The sequence below is a fragment of the Nestor notabilis genome, unplaced genomic scaffold (genome assembly GCF_000696875.1).
Source record: "Nestor notabilis isolate BGI_N333 unplaced genomic scaffold, ASM69687v1 scaffold630, whole genome shotgun sequence".
NCBI classification, from domain to species: Eukaryota; Metazoa; Chordata; class Aves; order Psittaciformes; family Psittacidae; genus Nestor; species Nestor notabilis.
This window is the reverse complement of record NW_009911333.1, coordinates 167,654-182,886: the sequence shown is the minus strand read 5'-3', so window position 1 is coordinate 182,886 and position 15,233 is coordinate 167,654. Positions and strand designations below refer to the sequence as shown.

The 15,233-nt window shown below is 44.1% G+C and overlaps 1 protein-coding gene across 1 annotated transcript in view; it reads right to left on the bottom strand.

Moving 5' to 3' along the window:
- Positions 1-613: 613 nt before the first annotated feature.
- ADARB2 (adenosine deaminase, RNA-specific, B2 (non-functional)) overlaps positions 614-15,233 on the bottom strand; it is a gene marked incomplete at its 5' end in the record, with an annotated part of 106,483 nt that continues 91,863 nt past the window's right edge. Inside the window, 3 exons of the mRNA XM_010014088.1 lie at positions 614-790; positions 3,616-3,794; positions 9,324-9,505. Coding sequence (XP_010012390.1) covers positions 614-790; positions 3,616-3,794; positions 9,324-9,505 — 538 coding nt within the window. The remainder of the gene's footprint in view (positions 791-3,615; positions 3,795-9,323; positions 9,506-15,233) is intronic.

The following is a 15,233-nucleotide window of genomic DNA, read 5'->3' as shown; positions in this document are numbered from 1 at the left end:
ACCAGGGGAATCCTGACACCTGGCTTTGTGCTCAGAGTCAGCGGTGGAAAACAGAGTTTAAAAATTGCTGCATATCTTTGAGGTCCAAATTCTTAAGGATTTAGGCAGCTAAAAAACAGGATGATTTTTGCATAGACGTTAGACACCTTTTTTGTGGATGATTATGGATGCTCTGAGACCTGTTGTCATGCCGTGTGCCTGGGGTACTTCCGTCTTGGCTCACTATTTTCCATTATGCAGCGATGACTCTTGCACTGATTGTGTGAGGGAAAACAAACTCTATTTTGGATCAGGCAGGTGGCCAACTAATGCCTCAAATCAGGAATAACCAACAGCAATAAACAACGAAAAGCAGAATCTCTGTGAGGGTAGCATTATAATTTGGGCAGGTACATTCTTGGGAAGGGATAATGAAAAAGCAGTTTTCTAAAGTTGAGTTCAGTGCATCAGATGCATTTCTATTCATGTATTTCCAATACAGAATTAAAAGCAAATATTCCTGTGGAGGTTGCTATTAAATCTCAAACTGCTTCAGTTCTCTTGGCTCACGCGTCCTGCCTAGCCTTCTCTCCAGCTGATTTGATCCAGTCGTGTGGCAGAGGTGTCAAGTGATTTATACAGTTAGTAGGAACTGATCTTGCTCTGGGGGTTTCTTCACCCAGGTGCCCAGACCAGCTTTCTGAAATGCTTTAAACAGCTGCTGCTTGACAGACTGGTATGTCTGAGCCACCAGCTTTGCCTCGCTGTACACGGATGGCATGTCTCCATGGCTCGGTACTCGTGTGCTCAGCTGCAGAACACAAAACAGGGAAGGGGGGAAAAAATAAAATAATAATAAAAAAGCAACCAACAAGCCAAAGGAAACAGGAGGCTTCAGTAGCTGTATAATCTTCCTGTCTACATTTCATAAGCGACAAACAAACTATCACTGTGCTTTGTGTGTTTGCGTTTGGTTTAACAACAAAAATACGGGGAAGCAATAAATGCCTGTGACATGGTTTTGAGCCATTGTGGAGAGGAGCAGGGTAAACAGCTTTGCTTTGGAGTGGGCATAGGCCGTGGCAAACCTTGGTTTGTTTTACAAATGCAAACTCCTACTTCCCAGGTAAGATGACTTTTAGGAACAAAAAAAGGGAAAAATCCTTTCTGGGAAGCTTTAAAGAATGTGCTCACTTTAGCCTGGGAAGTAGAGCAGCTCAGTGCTTCCAAGTAATGCCGAGAAACACAGAACATCCCCTCCCATGCCCTCTCCTTTTTCCTCTTTAATCTGCTGTTGTTGGAAACGCTGCAGAAGCTGCCCAGGACAGAGCAGAAATCAAGCATCAGGATTCGTGCTGGTGCGGGAAAGTGAGTGCTTTGTCAGGACACTGGAGCTCCTGTTGGGAGCTGCCTCAGGAGACAGCACCACATGTCCACTGCCCTCCTCACCTGGAGCATGTGCACCTTTTGCTTTGTAGAAGGACTAAATAAAGGACATCCTCTGACCTGACCAAGTCTTCTCAGCGCCAAACCAGCAGTAAGGCTTTGACATTATATGAAAGAAACTGAGGTCTTGGAAAATGCCTTAGAGCAAGCAGATGGGTGAAAGTCCAATGCTTGCAAGCGAAGGAAGTAGCACCCTTGTAGGACAACGCACCCTCAGAACATGGCCTGATGAGCAAACAGCACTCTTTTCCTTCTCTCTAAAGAGGAGAGATGATGAAAGACAGATTAAAGGAGCAGGTGGATGTGCAGCCTGAAATGAACTGCTCCAGTCCATGTGGTGCTAGTGCACTATAAGGCTGCTCTGGCCAGGGGTGCACTGGCCCAGCAGCGAAAGAGGGTGATGCTGCCAGCCCAGGAGTCAGTGGGCCACAAGCTAGCCTCACCGGTGGTGGCTTCCCTCCAGCTGCCCCTTTGTTTCTAGAGGTGGACACTGATGACATCACCAAATGCTTTGTATTGTCAAAAGCAAAGTGCCCTGCTCAGCCACAAGTTACTCCCTCCTGCCCGCTGCAACCCCATCCCTGGTGGGAGCCAGGTGCAGTTCAGCTCTCCTGGCCATATTTCTCCCCATAGCCTGCCCTGGGGCCCAACTTGCGTCATGTTTTGGTCCTGTGAGGATCAATCCATTAGTTGATCCCCACCCCCCTTCCCATGCCACCTGCTGTGCAATGCATAGGCTGGGACCTGTGCCACCAAACTGTGGCTGAGTCATGGGCATAAAGCCCATGTTGGTCCCTTCTGCTCCCCACCAAGGTTCAGGGTCCCTTCTAGGACAGGTCATGATACTGCCTGGGATGGAATCAGTCTCACCAGCCTCCTTCCCAGGGCTCTCCTGCAGAGCAAAACAACTTGTCCTCACACCTCCCCAGCCTGCCTGCCCGCCTGCTTTCCCAAAAGACTTTGTTGGTGGAAGTGACTCCAGACTGCCCTACCATCACTCTGCCTGGTTCTTTTCCACCCATTTCCCAATAAGTAAAAGGATTTGGCACGTAATATTTTTTTTTTCTTGTCCTTGTCTTCTCCAGCTCTGCATGGGCTGCGGGACAAGTCTTGACAAGCCTTGACAAGCCTCTTTATAGCAAATTAATATTCTATCGGTGAAAGGAGGTGGGCTGAGGAGACACCGCATGTTCCCTGCTGCTCCTCCTGGAAGTGGTGTTCCGCACCTTGGTATCTGTGTGCTTCTCTCCCCCAGCACTTCCTTGAAGGGTCAGGCAAGAGGAGAAATGGTGATTCCAGAGCCACGAATAATGAGAAGATAATTTCCTATTCCACATCAAGCTTTTTTGCATGTCCTGCACCCCTAGGCTCCACCATGTTTTTGGCCATCCATCTGTCCTGACACTGCTTCCCGTCTGTGGGAAGTAACAAGTGTGAGGGCAGGTTGACTTCACTGCCATTTCAAATAAGGGGAGTTCATGGTTATTTTCCTTAGAGAAAGCAGGGCTGTCGAGGGGTGGTGGCCACTGTAATTAAGTACAACCTGTAGTTTTAATACCATTAAATTGTACTGCTGCTGAGTGTAGTGAAATCAGAGAGCCTTCAGCACCTGGCCACTCATCTTAAGAGCTGTATGGATGCCTCGGCAGATCTGGGAGAGTGGGGAAGAGGAGGGGAATGGGCAATCCACAGCACCTGCTTTAGCTAACTTGGGTGAGAGTGGGATCTGTTTAGGTTGGGAGTCTAAACCCCCATGGCACAATGAAGTGGCATAGATGTCTCCAAGGCAATGAGAAATATTTCCCTCAGGTCTCTAAGACTTAGTGATTTAATACTCCTCTTAGCGTCAAAGGGATACTTGGGGTAAGATACATAAAAGATTGCCCAGTTGTGCTTGTATGAACACTTAACACTCTCTTGGCTTTTGATTGCTCATCTGAGCACGGATCCGTTGCCAATGACAGCCAGAACACCTATCTCCCACCCCGAACCCACCTCAGCTTTCATCTCCCATAGCTGATCCCACGGGCACTTAGCTCCTAACCCTCTCCCAGGCATTATCAGGGGGGACACAGGACACCTGTGAAGGCTGCAGCTTCATCATGAGATTGCTAAAACAGGGTCGATGCTGGGGAAAGGACAAGCCTACCTAGTGCTGGTGGCAGTGTCCTGTCAGTGCATTAGACCTACCTTTCCATGAAGCTTTGCCCACCGAGTGAAGAACATGTGTTTGCAGAGCCGTGAGGGAGTCCCACAGGTCCTCTTCCCTGTTGTGGCATTGATAACCTCCAAGTCGGTGTTCCCCACAATCCAGTTCACACTGAAGCTGGGAGATTTTCCAGGCTGCCGAGCATCAGCGTGGCTAATGCCTGGCAGGGGAGAAGGACACCAGTAACATCCAGTTAAACACTGAAACCTTCAGAGGCTGCTAACATGGTGAGTTGTTGTGGAACATCAGGCATTCTTGAATGAACATGCTGGCACTGTGCACTGTGTGTGCTGTTATCACCTCTGGTTAAATGTTACCAGGCTGAGTACCTTAGAGAGACATAATTTAGCAATTCCTATAGATCTTTTTCCACCTTGCAGGCAGCCTTTCTTTAGCCTAAGGAAAGCCATTAGATGTAGCATGTGCTGTTGACAGCAGTGTGACAGTTGCTGAGTGAAATCTTTCGGAAAGGCTTTAATGGCATAACTGTTTTTTACAAGGAGTTAAGCAGCAAAGTGCTTTTATCCATGAGTTCCTCCAGGTAAGCTTTCCATGGTCCAGCATATTTACCTGCTGGGGCCTTTGCTGTGACGGGAAGTCTAGATCACAGGCGGTATAAACACGGGATAAGAAAATACAAAACATACATTTCATCATCACAGGGAGATTATTAGATCCAAGTTAATAATGACCTTGTAGACACTGCAGACCTACACAGGAAACTCTTGCTCCCCACCTTGCTTGCAAGATTCCTACCCTGTATGGGTGCAACAATCTCTTCAAGGGCTAGTGTCCTAGTGGCAATATGTTGGACATCTTTAAGTGGAATGCACCTTATTTAATTTTGGACAGCTACAATGATGATGTTTTCGGTCATCTGGGGTGACTGTATGACCTTTGTGTCATTCGCATAGCAAATTTTGGACATCTGAATCACATGCTGGAGTCCACAGTCTACAAGGGTCAGATCCCCTTGGCTCTAAATGCAGATCAGGGCTGCAAGGTCAGGTGTGGGTGTGTGTATGAGAGAGTTATTTTTAACGAGGTAAATTCCTGTCTCTTCTTAACCATATAGTGTAGTTCAATCTTTCCATGACTCTCTGTTGCTTTCTTATTCCTTGTACCTGAAACCAGGGAAGGATTAGTCTTTGCAAGGAAATAAGGGGAATAAAGGAAGTGGTTGGATCATTTTCCAGAACAGGATAAATGCAACCAAGTGAGCTCTGCCTTGTCCTGCTCATTAGTGTTTTTGGGAGCAAAGAATCAACACTGGGAGCTTCCAAGGCTGGAAAGACAAAGAAACCTGAAGCAGTTTGAATGTGCTGGAAAGGTGGGCATTGGATGGTGTGTCTGGATTCAGCTGTTGAGCCCCTCTCTACTAATTGGCTGTGTGGGCCATTAGCTTGCAAACCTGGACAACAAAAGCTGCCGTGGTGAGCAGGCAGGTGGGGACTGTGCTGGTGGGCAGGAGCTGCCTGGCACAGCCACCACAGCACAGGCCAGGGCTGGATCTCTGTTTCAAATGGCAGCTCCCACCAAAGCCCCTGCCTGCGACAGCTCCAGCAACAGCTCGTGGTTTGCACAGCCTGATGGGACCTGCTTTCATTGCTGCTGGGTGGAGGGTAACAGAGAAAGGTCCTTTGCGTTTTTTGCTGAAGGGTTTCAAAGAACTTCTGCAGAGAGGGAGCAGAACTGATACGGGCTGTTCAGAGAGGAGGAGATTAAAGAAGAAAGATCAAAGACCCTCCTTTCCAAAGTGCCTGTCCTTGCTCAGGGATCTTATTTTCAGAACACGTGCACATTATGAGCATCTGCTGATCTCTGGCAGAGTGGGAAGGAGATGGGAGCTGGTGGGAACGCAGCATTCATCACCATGTGAAACATGCCAAGCTTGGTAAGCCCCTGCGAGGGACCATGGGAGAAGCAGAGGGCTGTGCGGGCTCAGTTGTGGCAGAGATGCTGCCTCTGCAGGCACCTCCTGCCTGGGACCTCTCAGCATTGTGCGAAGCAATGTCAGTGAGGACATACTCCCTATCCACTCCTGTCCCCTCTGTGTTGGGAGGGAGCTGCAAGAGCCAGATGAGCATGCACAAAGAGGTGGCCATTGAAGGGAAAAAATTACATGGCATTACCACTTTGTGTCGCTGGCAAAGCTGGAATTTCAGAAGTCATCTCAGTCACTGGGACTGAACTCGCTACTGTGTACAGAAGAGAATTACAGCTAAGTCATAATGTCACCCAGGATTTGTAAACACATTCATATCGTATTAATACCTCTCTCAATTTCTTTTCCCCCTGAGAAAACAGATCAGTCTGCAACTGAAACTCTGGTTCACCTAGGCAACAGGATATAAACCGAGAGCTCGAAAATCAGATAGTTCTCTGATGTTATTCAAATGCCTCTATACAGAACAAGATGCAAACAGATCAAAATCAGCTGTTAGACACTATGCACTGCTCTCTGTCAAGATAGCACCTAAAAGCTTAGAGGACTTGAGTGCCAAAAAACACAACAGCAAATACCCTGCCATGCAAAGTTGCCACAGGCCACTAAATAAATACAAATGTGAAAACACTGACCAGAGAAAATGAAGGAAAGGCTGCGTGGAGGACAGAGAAGTCTGTGGGTGCCCACCAAATGGGGGCTGTACACCCTGCCCAGCCTCTCTGGCACCTCTCTCTGCTCTGGGTGGACCACTGTGAGAGCTGGAGGCTTGCCCCAGTGCCTGGGAAACCCTCCATGCTAGTTTGGCTTTCATGTTTTCTCTTCCCAAATATCACATATAAGTACATGTGTTTATGTAACACATAATGATATTTTCACATCTTTTTCTGAATGTGAGAGAAGAGGCTTTAAAAGAAAAAACATGATACTCATGACATGCAAATATAGAGCCTAGATATCTCCTCTGATTGTTGTTTTTGGTCTTTCTTCAACACTTTCTTCATGTTTTTCTTTTGACAAATAATTGTTCTGTTTTTATTTGAAAAGGAACACCCAAATAATCTAGATAATTTTCTCTCCTTTATGTAAATCGTCCTCCTTAAAACCAACACAACAAAGAGTACAATAGGAGACTGTAGAAAGTGGAAGGAAAAATCTTTGTACAAACAATATGAACTTGAGTATCATGGGATATGAACTGAAATCTGTTCTCATTCTCCTCTCTCTCCTTGCAAAACCTCATGCCTCTTCAAGATACCCTTTAGAATGGCCTCAATCTTAAGAGAACATGAAATAAAAATGACATAGGGCTTTTCTTTCTTTTAAAAAATATACTCAAGATTAATCCCAATGAATGAGTGGATTTCCACCTGGCTGGGACTGGTGTGAGCAGAAAACCTTAGTGATTATTTTTCTGTGGGGCCAAGGAGTTATCTCAGGATATCTCATCACACACTCTCCTCTCCTTTGAAAAGTTTGTATGCTATGATCAAGTGACAAAATAATTGGCATCCTTATATTTGAAGGACTCCTGCAATTTGAAATCCCTGGCTGGCCTGATCCCCGAGACAAGTGTGGGAGATGGAGTTGCCTGGCTGAGATTGTTGAGGTTTGGCCTCTTAACACATACGGTATGGCGTTTGCTAGCTGCCCATCTCCTCTGCCACTGGATATGCTGTCAGCACAGTTTTCCAGGTAAGGGAAATATAGCATAAGCCTCAGCTATGTAAGTTTTAAGCAGTATTGGCTCCCTGGGATATGTGGCGGAGGGAAGATTACAAATAATGGCTTTAGAGACAAAAACAGTGTAGACAGAGAGAAACAGATTCCTCCCACTGCTTATCCTGGGCTGAAAAAAACCCACAAACACCACTGAAAGCAAAGCAAATGCTTTTATAGACAGAAGTTTCTGGGAAGGAGGAAGACAGCCATGAAACAATCAGATATTTAAAGTGACAAAAGGATCCCTCTGATGCATTTCTATCTCCCTTGAAATCTCTGGCAATGACCCTTGGATATAAATAAACACTTGAGCCAATATGATCTATTACTTTTACTCTGCAGGGCTATACCAGCAAAGCAAGAGCTGTTCTGTGGTTATATCTCTTTATAAATACCTTATTGTGTTTTCAGCCTTTCAACAGTTCAGGTGGGTTTCCCTGTACATTCCACAGACAGAGTGAAAGTGGGTGTGATTTTGATTTTAATGTACGGGTGGGCTTACTTACAAGGCATTACGGCTGGTACAGGACGTGATCAGCTTCCCCAGTGGGAGATGCAGAGGCTTCTACCAGACTGGGATGTGCTGCTGAAATAACAGCCAGGTTTGGGAAATGAGGAGATTTTTCTTGACCAGCTGTGAGTCCTTTTCTCCCTCCCATAATGTGGTGTGGGAAGGCAGAGGTGGGCTGAGACAAGCCTTGGCCAGGCCAAGGCAGGAGGGACAGGAGAGGACATAGAATGGAGGAGGCATGTGGAGCAGAGTTTGCTGCATGCTTTCATAGTGCAGTCTTTGGATGGCTGCACTGAAGAGTTAAAAAATGGAGATAAGCTATTCAAATATGGATAAGCCTTCTGACCTACTCACCTCATAACACATACATGCACATCAGACTTGCCAGATGTACTAAACCACACGGAACCTGAGAATTTCCCCAGTGGCTAAACTATCACTTCTGTCTCAGCCAAACTGATTTTGTCACCAGGACATGTTAAAACAAAAACAAAACAACAACATGAAATAAATAAGGAATAAAGCAGCACTCTCCTTACTAAGGAACCTAGAGGGCTTTGAAAGTCAGTGGGGTACTCCTACTAAAACATCCTGACCTCCCAGCTCTGTAACCTTGACATTGTATTGGTGTGTCAGAGAATCCTCCTGAGGAACAATTGTCAGTCTAAGAGTAAAGTAAGAGGCTAAGCCTGTGGAGAACTGGTGGCCCTTAGCACCCACATGCCTCATGAGCATCTGAAGGCATTCAAGACTTTGTGGGATTTTGCTGGGATGAGGCTGGACAGCTGCTGCCTGACTGGGGATTAAGGAAGTGGGAGTCAGGGGGATGGAGAAGGACCAGAGGCCTGGAGCTGGAACAGGGACTGGGCAGGAGAAGTGATGGCAGTGAGAGTAGTCTGAAATACCTGGAAACCACAGAGATGCTCACACGACAGGCAGCAGCCTTGTCTGGTGGCAGCACCACCTCCCTGTGGTCTGCTGAGCAGGCATGGTCTTCTGCATTGGCAAATAGCCCTTTTCTTATGGCTGTTTGCTCCAAACATTATGACTAGCAAGTGGTAAAAAGGAGCAGGGGCACGGGCGGCTGGGCTGCACGCATGGTGCCAGAGATGCGAGGGCTGGCTCTCCTCACTCCATACATTTGTGTGTTCACTGGCTGAGGAAGAGTGGGATGAGAGAGAGTTAAACCTAATATTTACTGAAAACTTTGTCCCTGGTTTTTAGAGATCTTTTACTTAGTCATTCACTTTTTTCCACTCTGAGCATTCTTTGTACAGTGTTTTGCTACCAGCTTCTATCCACTACTGATGCTTTTAGTGGTCACCGCATATTAAAAAGGAACTGGATCTAAATGCATCAGATTCTTCAATTTGCAAATTCGTACTCTGCAGGAAGAAAAGAAGGCATGAGATAATGGTTTACTTACAACCAAGTAAACATTCCTGTTGGTGACCAGCACAATTAGTGATGGGAGAGGGGATCATTTGTCTTGCAGGCAGGTGTTTGCTTACCACTGAGCAGCAGCTGATTGCGCCGGTAAGAAGCTGGCAGCTGACCAATGTCTTCTATTCTATGGCTCATTACCCGGGAAAGGTGACCAGTGTGGTAGAGGCTTCCCACAATGATGCTGTGCAAGTACATGGGTTCGATGAAGGAGCTGAGGAGAGCACCTTGGAGCCCAAGGATGTTCCATCTAGAAAAAAAATTCAGGAGCAATAAAACACATGGGTGGAAGAATGGCCACAAGAGAGCTGCCCTGGGAAAATCAGTGAAGGCAAGCATATGGATTGGATGAGGGATGAAACCATTCCTGTCCCTGTCCAATGATGCATGAAGCATTTCACTGGTGGGTTATTATACATCTATGGACTGATTCCACCTCTATGATGGTTTTAGATTACTGTGAAACCACTGAGTTAAGGGATATGTTTGTGTCTTGTGTTATTGTGAACAGAGGCCTTTTGTTGAGAGCTATTCTTTATAAAAGGATTTGGTGTTTGATGAACGTTCATTTAGCATGTCTTTAGCAGAATTTAAATTTTTTTATGCATCTATAATTTTACACTTGAAGTGGTAGAGCTAAAATGAAAACTTCCTTTATTCTACCTGTATTTACTATTTGTCACATATTAGTACCATCCCCTAGTCACACAGCCAAGATGATAAATGACATAGGCGGCCAAAATTCCCACAGAATTGTGAATAATTTTCCAAAGCTTCACAGGCTAACATTTCCTTGCACAAATGAGCATGCAGATATGAAGACATCCATAAGAATCAAATCCTGATCCTGAAAAATAAAAAAATAGTTACACTTTTAGGCAATTTATTTGTAAACAATAGTTTGACCTGCTCTAATGTGTTCAGAGTGATGAGTACGTCTCATTCTGTTGCTGTCTTAAAGGTGCAACAGAGTGATGGTGGAAACCTTGGGGCCTTTAATCTGTTAATGACTGTGAGCTCCGTACTACTGATGTTGGATTAGTTGCCAGAACTGTTCTGCATTTTAATAGCCTATGAATTTTTACGTCTAGCTAGGCACAAATATGCTCTAAATTCTTCAGGGGACAGGTAATTGGTTAAAAAGTGGAAAAATTGTAAAGAGGAAAGAAGTCATGATGCTGTTATCTTCTTGGCAAACCTATTTAGCTCAGTCCACCTAACAAGGTGTTCCCCCTCGCACAAACACTGACATGCTCTCTTACACTTGGGTAATATTTTTATGTAAGTGCAACACTGTCAATCTGTTTGAATAGTTCTGAGTTCAGGAGTTCAAACTGAAAATGCTTCGGAAAATGTAGTTTTAGAGAGCGTATTTTGGCTCATTAAAAACTGAAACACCAGCAGCATTTGGAACTCTGTAGCTGACTGAAGAAAAGGGTAAGAGGTGCCTGCTATTTAAGGCAACATCCAGTGGCTGCCATGCTAAATAATGTGTTTAAAGCACAATCTCCATCAGCAGCAAGCATTATGTAGCTAATTTCTTACATCATTGTTCTTTTCATTAATTAACATTTCTCAACCGTTAGTGCAATTATTGCAGTGCCTCCGTGCTGTATGTCTCTTTTCATGATTAATAAGGAGTCATTATATTTCCCTTTCCTGAAGCAGTCAATTAACACGGTATACTTTCCATTAATTACTGAATGTTTAAAACCAGCATGCTGTACCTGGAGAGCAATCTGCTCTAGGAACCTGTGACACCAATTGCTTTAAAAAGTTCTCTTTAAATTTTATTCCAAAAACACAAGCAATTTAGCTGGCTATATTAATTTGCCTCCGAAGCAGGGCTGTGAATGAGAAACATCTTTTAATCTCATGCAAGAAAAGGCAGCCATCTGGCTGCTGAGGATTTCAGAGTCAGACTCTCCCCATCTCCCTCTGTAAATGCAGGTCATTAAAGTAATGTGTTCATCTACATAAAACTCAAATGGAATATAAAAGGTAATATTTATATACAAACAATTTAGTCCCACAATTTAAACAGTCATTGGTTTTATGAAACATTTACTTTAGTTGATCAGATTTGCATAACTTCATTTGGGGGAAAAAAACGTGTGGTCATTCTTGCAAATAACATCATTTTTAAAGGAAAGAGCTGCCTCTTTGAGTAAATATCTTATCATGATGCAAAATTAATAATGCAAGCTTAAGAAACAGAGTTGAGTTCAGCTAACAGTACTGTGCCTCCGACCAGCTTCTAAGGCGAGTAAAAAAATTAGACAGCGATATCTTTGTCCAGATGGAAACATGCAGTGTTGTTTTCAACACTTGACATTTCCTTAGAAAAAGCTTGTATCTTTGATTGAAGGAGAGAAAAAAGGCAGCTAAACAGAAAAACAACATATGTTCAACAATATTTGAATTTTAGCAATGTGCACATCACAAGAAATCATCTGAGCTTTATTTACCAAAATAGGGGATTGTGTTCAGATCATAAATTACAAGGTAATAACGATTATTTAATTTAAATTCTTTGCAAGGAACCTTCCTTTTCTTTAGAGATATTTCTCTGCCTAATTCTGAACATGTTCAATCTAGTGTAAAAAGGGATTTGCATGTCAATGGAATTACACTATTGGAAAACATACTATAAGCATGATCAGGTCATCTCCTATGTACTAAAAGCGTTTAATAAACATTAATTAATTCTCACAATGCTGCTGTGAGGTAAAGCCCCATTTTTGTACACCCTGGGGAATCAAGGCAGAGGCAGTATGGCTTGCTGAAGTCTCCTGTTTTATTCAGAGGCAGAGCTAGAGTCCATGGCTTCTAGATGCAATAGTTGCTCTTGAAGACAAGCCCATTCTCCCATCCCAAAAGAAGACCCAGGTCAGTGTAGGGGGCAAGGAAACTTCTATATCAGCCATGGTGGGTTTTGGCTTCAAGGTATAAGTAATTACAATACAAATGGGACAGAAGGGCTGGACAGAAATAAAGGGAAGGGAGAAGAAACATAACAAAGAATACAGGCGAAGAGAGCAAGCCATGCTTGATGGATAGAAAGTGGTGCAAAAAGAGACTGTGCCAGAACCAGACAGCATCCTATGGCAGGAAGACAGAGAAATCAGGAAAAGTGCTGACACCGAGAAGGCAGTATTTGGTGGGGACTGTTTGCTGGGTCTTCTTGAGCAACGCCAAGGCTGGTGTCCACGGTGGTGGTAGTGGGGAAATGGGATGAGGTGATGGCACTGCTGCCTGTTGCGCTTCCCGGCGCAACACAGCACTGTTTTATCAGCAACCAGTTAGAGAAGATGTATGAAAAAGCAGAGATGGAGCTTTGCCTCAAGTCCAGCCCAGGTTTGGCAAAGTGTCCAGTTGTTTCTGTCCGGAAAGCATCCCCAAGCACACGCATGAGTCCCATTAAGTCAGCACAAATCCTAGGAAAAGAGGGGTCCTGTGCTGAGCTGGTCAAAGCTAGACCCTTGCACTGCTGCTGTTGTCCTTCAGAGCACGGTAAAAGCACATTAATGATGGGGGAAATTATCAGTACTCACTGTGCTTCTGTTCTGTGGATAAAAAGACCTAACTTGGAGGACAGCCAGTTCAGTATTTTGCATAAACAATAGATTTAACTGACAAATATTTGGGGGAAGATCTTTTATCCTGTGTTTTGTACATCCCTTGACCAACACACACAGCTAATGTCCTGACTCGATCCTTTGATATCTGAACATCTGTGGGATTATATGTAGGCAGATGATAGGGAGAGATCTGTCTGAACAACAATGAAACTATCAATAAGGGTGTTCATTTTTGAAGGAGCTATTTCTCTGTAGCCTCATTTAGGTCCATGGAAGTAGCTGTGTTCCCATCTGTAACAAAGTGCTCTCTTCAAATGTGGCTTTTCAAAATAAAATTATTATTCAGAGCAATGCAGTGTTACATTTTGGGTCCTCCATATATCAAAGTGACTTTTCTTGCTATGAGGAAATATGCTGCATCATTCTGAATTTTCCTAATTGTGCAAGATTTTAAGGGCTGTGTTCAAGGGCACACATCTCTCTAATAACTTATATGCCGTATGCTTCGTAATAACCCTTCCAATAAATTGAAAATCAGCCCACTGCTCCTTTAGTCACAGATCTTATTTTAAAAACCCCAAATCTTCAGCAAGCAGGATGAATAAAACCAAATGTCTCCCCTTTTCACTTAAATATGGGAGCTTTTTGTGCTTTAAATGGATGGAAAGTATACCCTTCCTTTTTGTTCAAACAGCAGATATTACTGCACTGTTTACAAAGACAAAATCCCGCATCCAGTTTTCAATATAGATAATCCCTGAATAAATATATTTTTGCCTGTTTGTCAATCACAGAAATGCCAGCAACGCGCTGGGAGGCATCCCACAGCAGGCAGCCTTTCTTTAATCAGGCGCTGTGCTCCCCCAGCCCCGCACATGGAGTGGGCTGGGGGCAAGCCCTTGCAGCTCCCACACTGCTGGCAGCACAGGACACCAGTGAGGTGTGCCGGGAGATGTGCCCTCAAGCCGTAACCACATCACAGCGCCACACCTGCATGCTGTAGCATCCTCTCAGCAAGTGAGTTGGCTGCAGCCCCCATACCAGGACCAACCAAAATATGGATGATAAAAATACTGAGGAAGGGGTTTAGGGGCAATCCATGGGGGTGCAAAGGGCTGCAGCCTTGCTCAGGTCAGCATGTGGCTCCTCAGCCATTGCTGAGCTATGGTGTGACACCTGGAGACCCTTTGCTGAGTACTGCCAGCATCAGTTTGTACATACCATTACCCAAAGCTGAATGCTGACACACTCCTGCCATCAAACCCCTTCGAAACTGAGATGTGGAGAGATCTGCATGGTGCTTAAAACATCTCAAGGAATTGAGTCCACCTGCCGTTGAAGCTTGGTGAGACTGAAGTGTCTCCTCTGGACCTTTGGAAATCTTGCCCATTAAAAAGCACTGCTGATGAATTTCAAAGCTTATTTTGTTAAGGCTTTTTACAAAAGATACCTTTTTTTTTTGGTCATTATTAAGAACTTTAAGTCTTACCCGCTTGGTGTGTTGTTAACCTCCTGTACCACAGTTTCTATTACCAAATATTTCCAGCTATGCTTCACGCAGTGTAAATTGATATTCAGGCTGGCCTGTGCTCAGCAGAACACCTGTGGTGTTCCTATTTATATGACCATTTAGCTATTATTGGTTTGGAAACTGGAACTAGTGCATTAGTTTTTGATCTGTATTTTAACAGTAGGTGGTTTATGTGTGTTTTCTGGAACCTACCTTGTGGTGAAAGATTGAAATTGAAATCTCAGTCACACAGAAAGGGGTTAAGAGAGAGAATTACAAATCTTGTGCACAAATCATCTCTAATTGAAGATCTAGCTGTGTTAATTGATTTTCATTTACATTAATATGCAGCCTTTGAAGTAGCTTTTCTTAAGAGTTACCTTGTCAAGCTCAGTCTTCTGATAACAATGGCTCTGGTCGACAGGCCAACACTAAAATAGATCTAAGAATGCCAATTTCTAACACCGACTTTTAGTCTTGCATTTTTATATGCTACATTTAAATACAGCTTAGTGTGCTTAACTCATCTTGTAAAATGTTACTTCAGACACCCACTGTTAAATCCTGAAACAGTGCCTTAAGACTGCATTACCTTGCAATACTTTGAACATTTTCCCAATAAAGATTCCGTACCATTCTCTAGTTTGTGGGCCCAAATAATCCACAAACCTTAGCCATGGGACATGAATAGACTGTCAGTGTTGTAATGCAAAGTTTGGAGGTCCTTTGTTACTGCTTGTGTCATTTTACAGGTGAGGTATAATTTAGATGTTCAAGGTCTTATTTAACCTCTGGGTTTAATGTCACTGTTTTTGTGAGGTATGAGGAAGTGGATGACCATTAACCTAGTGGCAAGAAAATACACAGTCTTTCAAAGGTGACCTTTT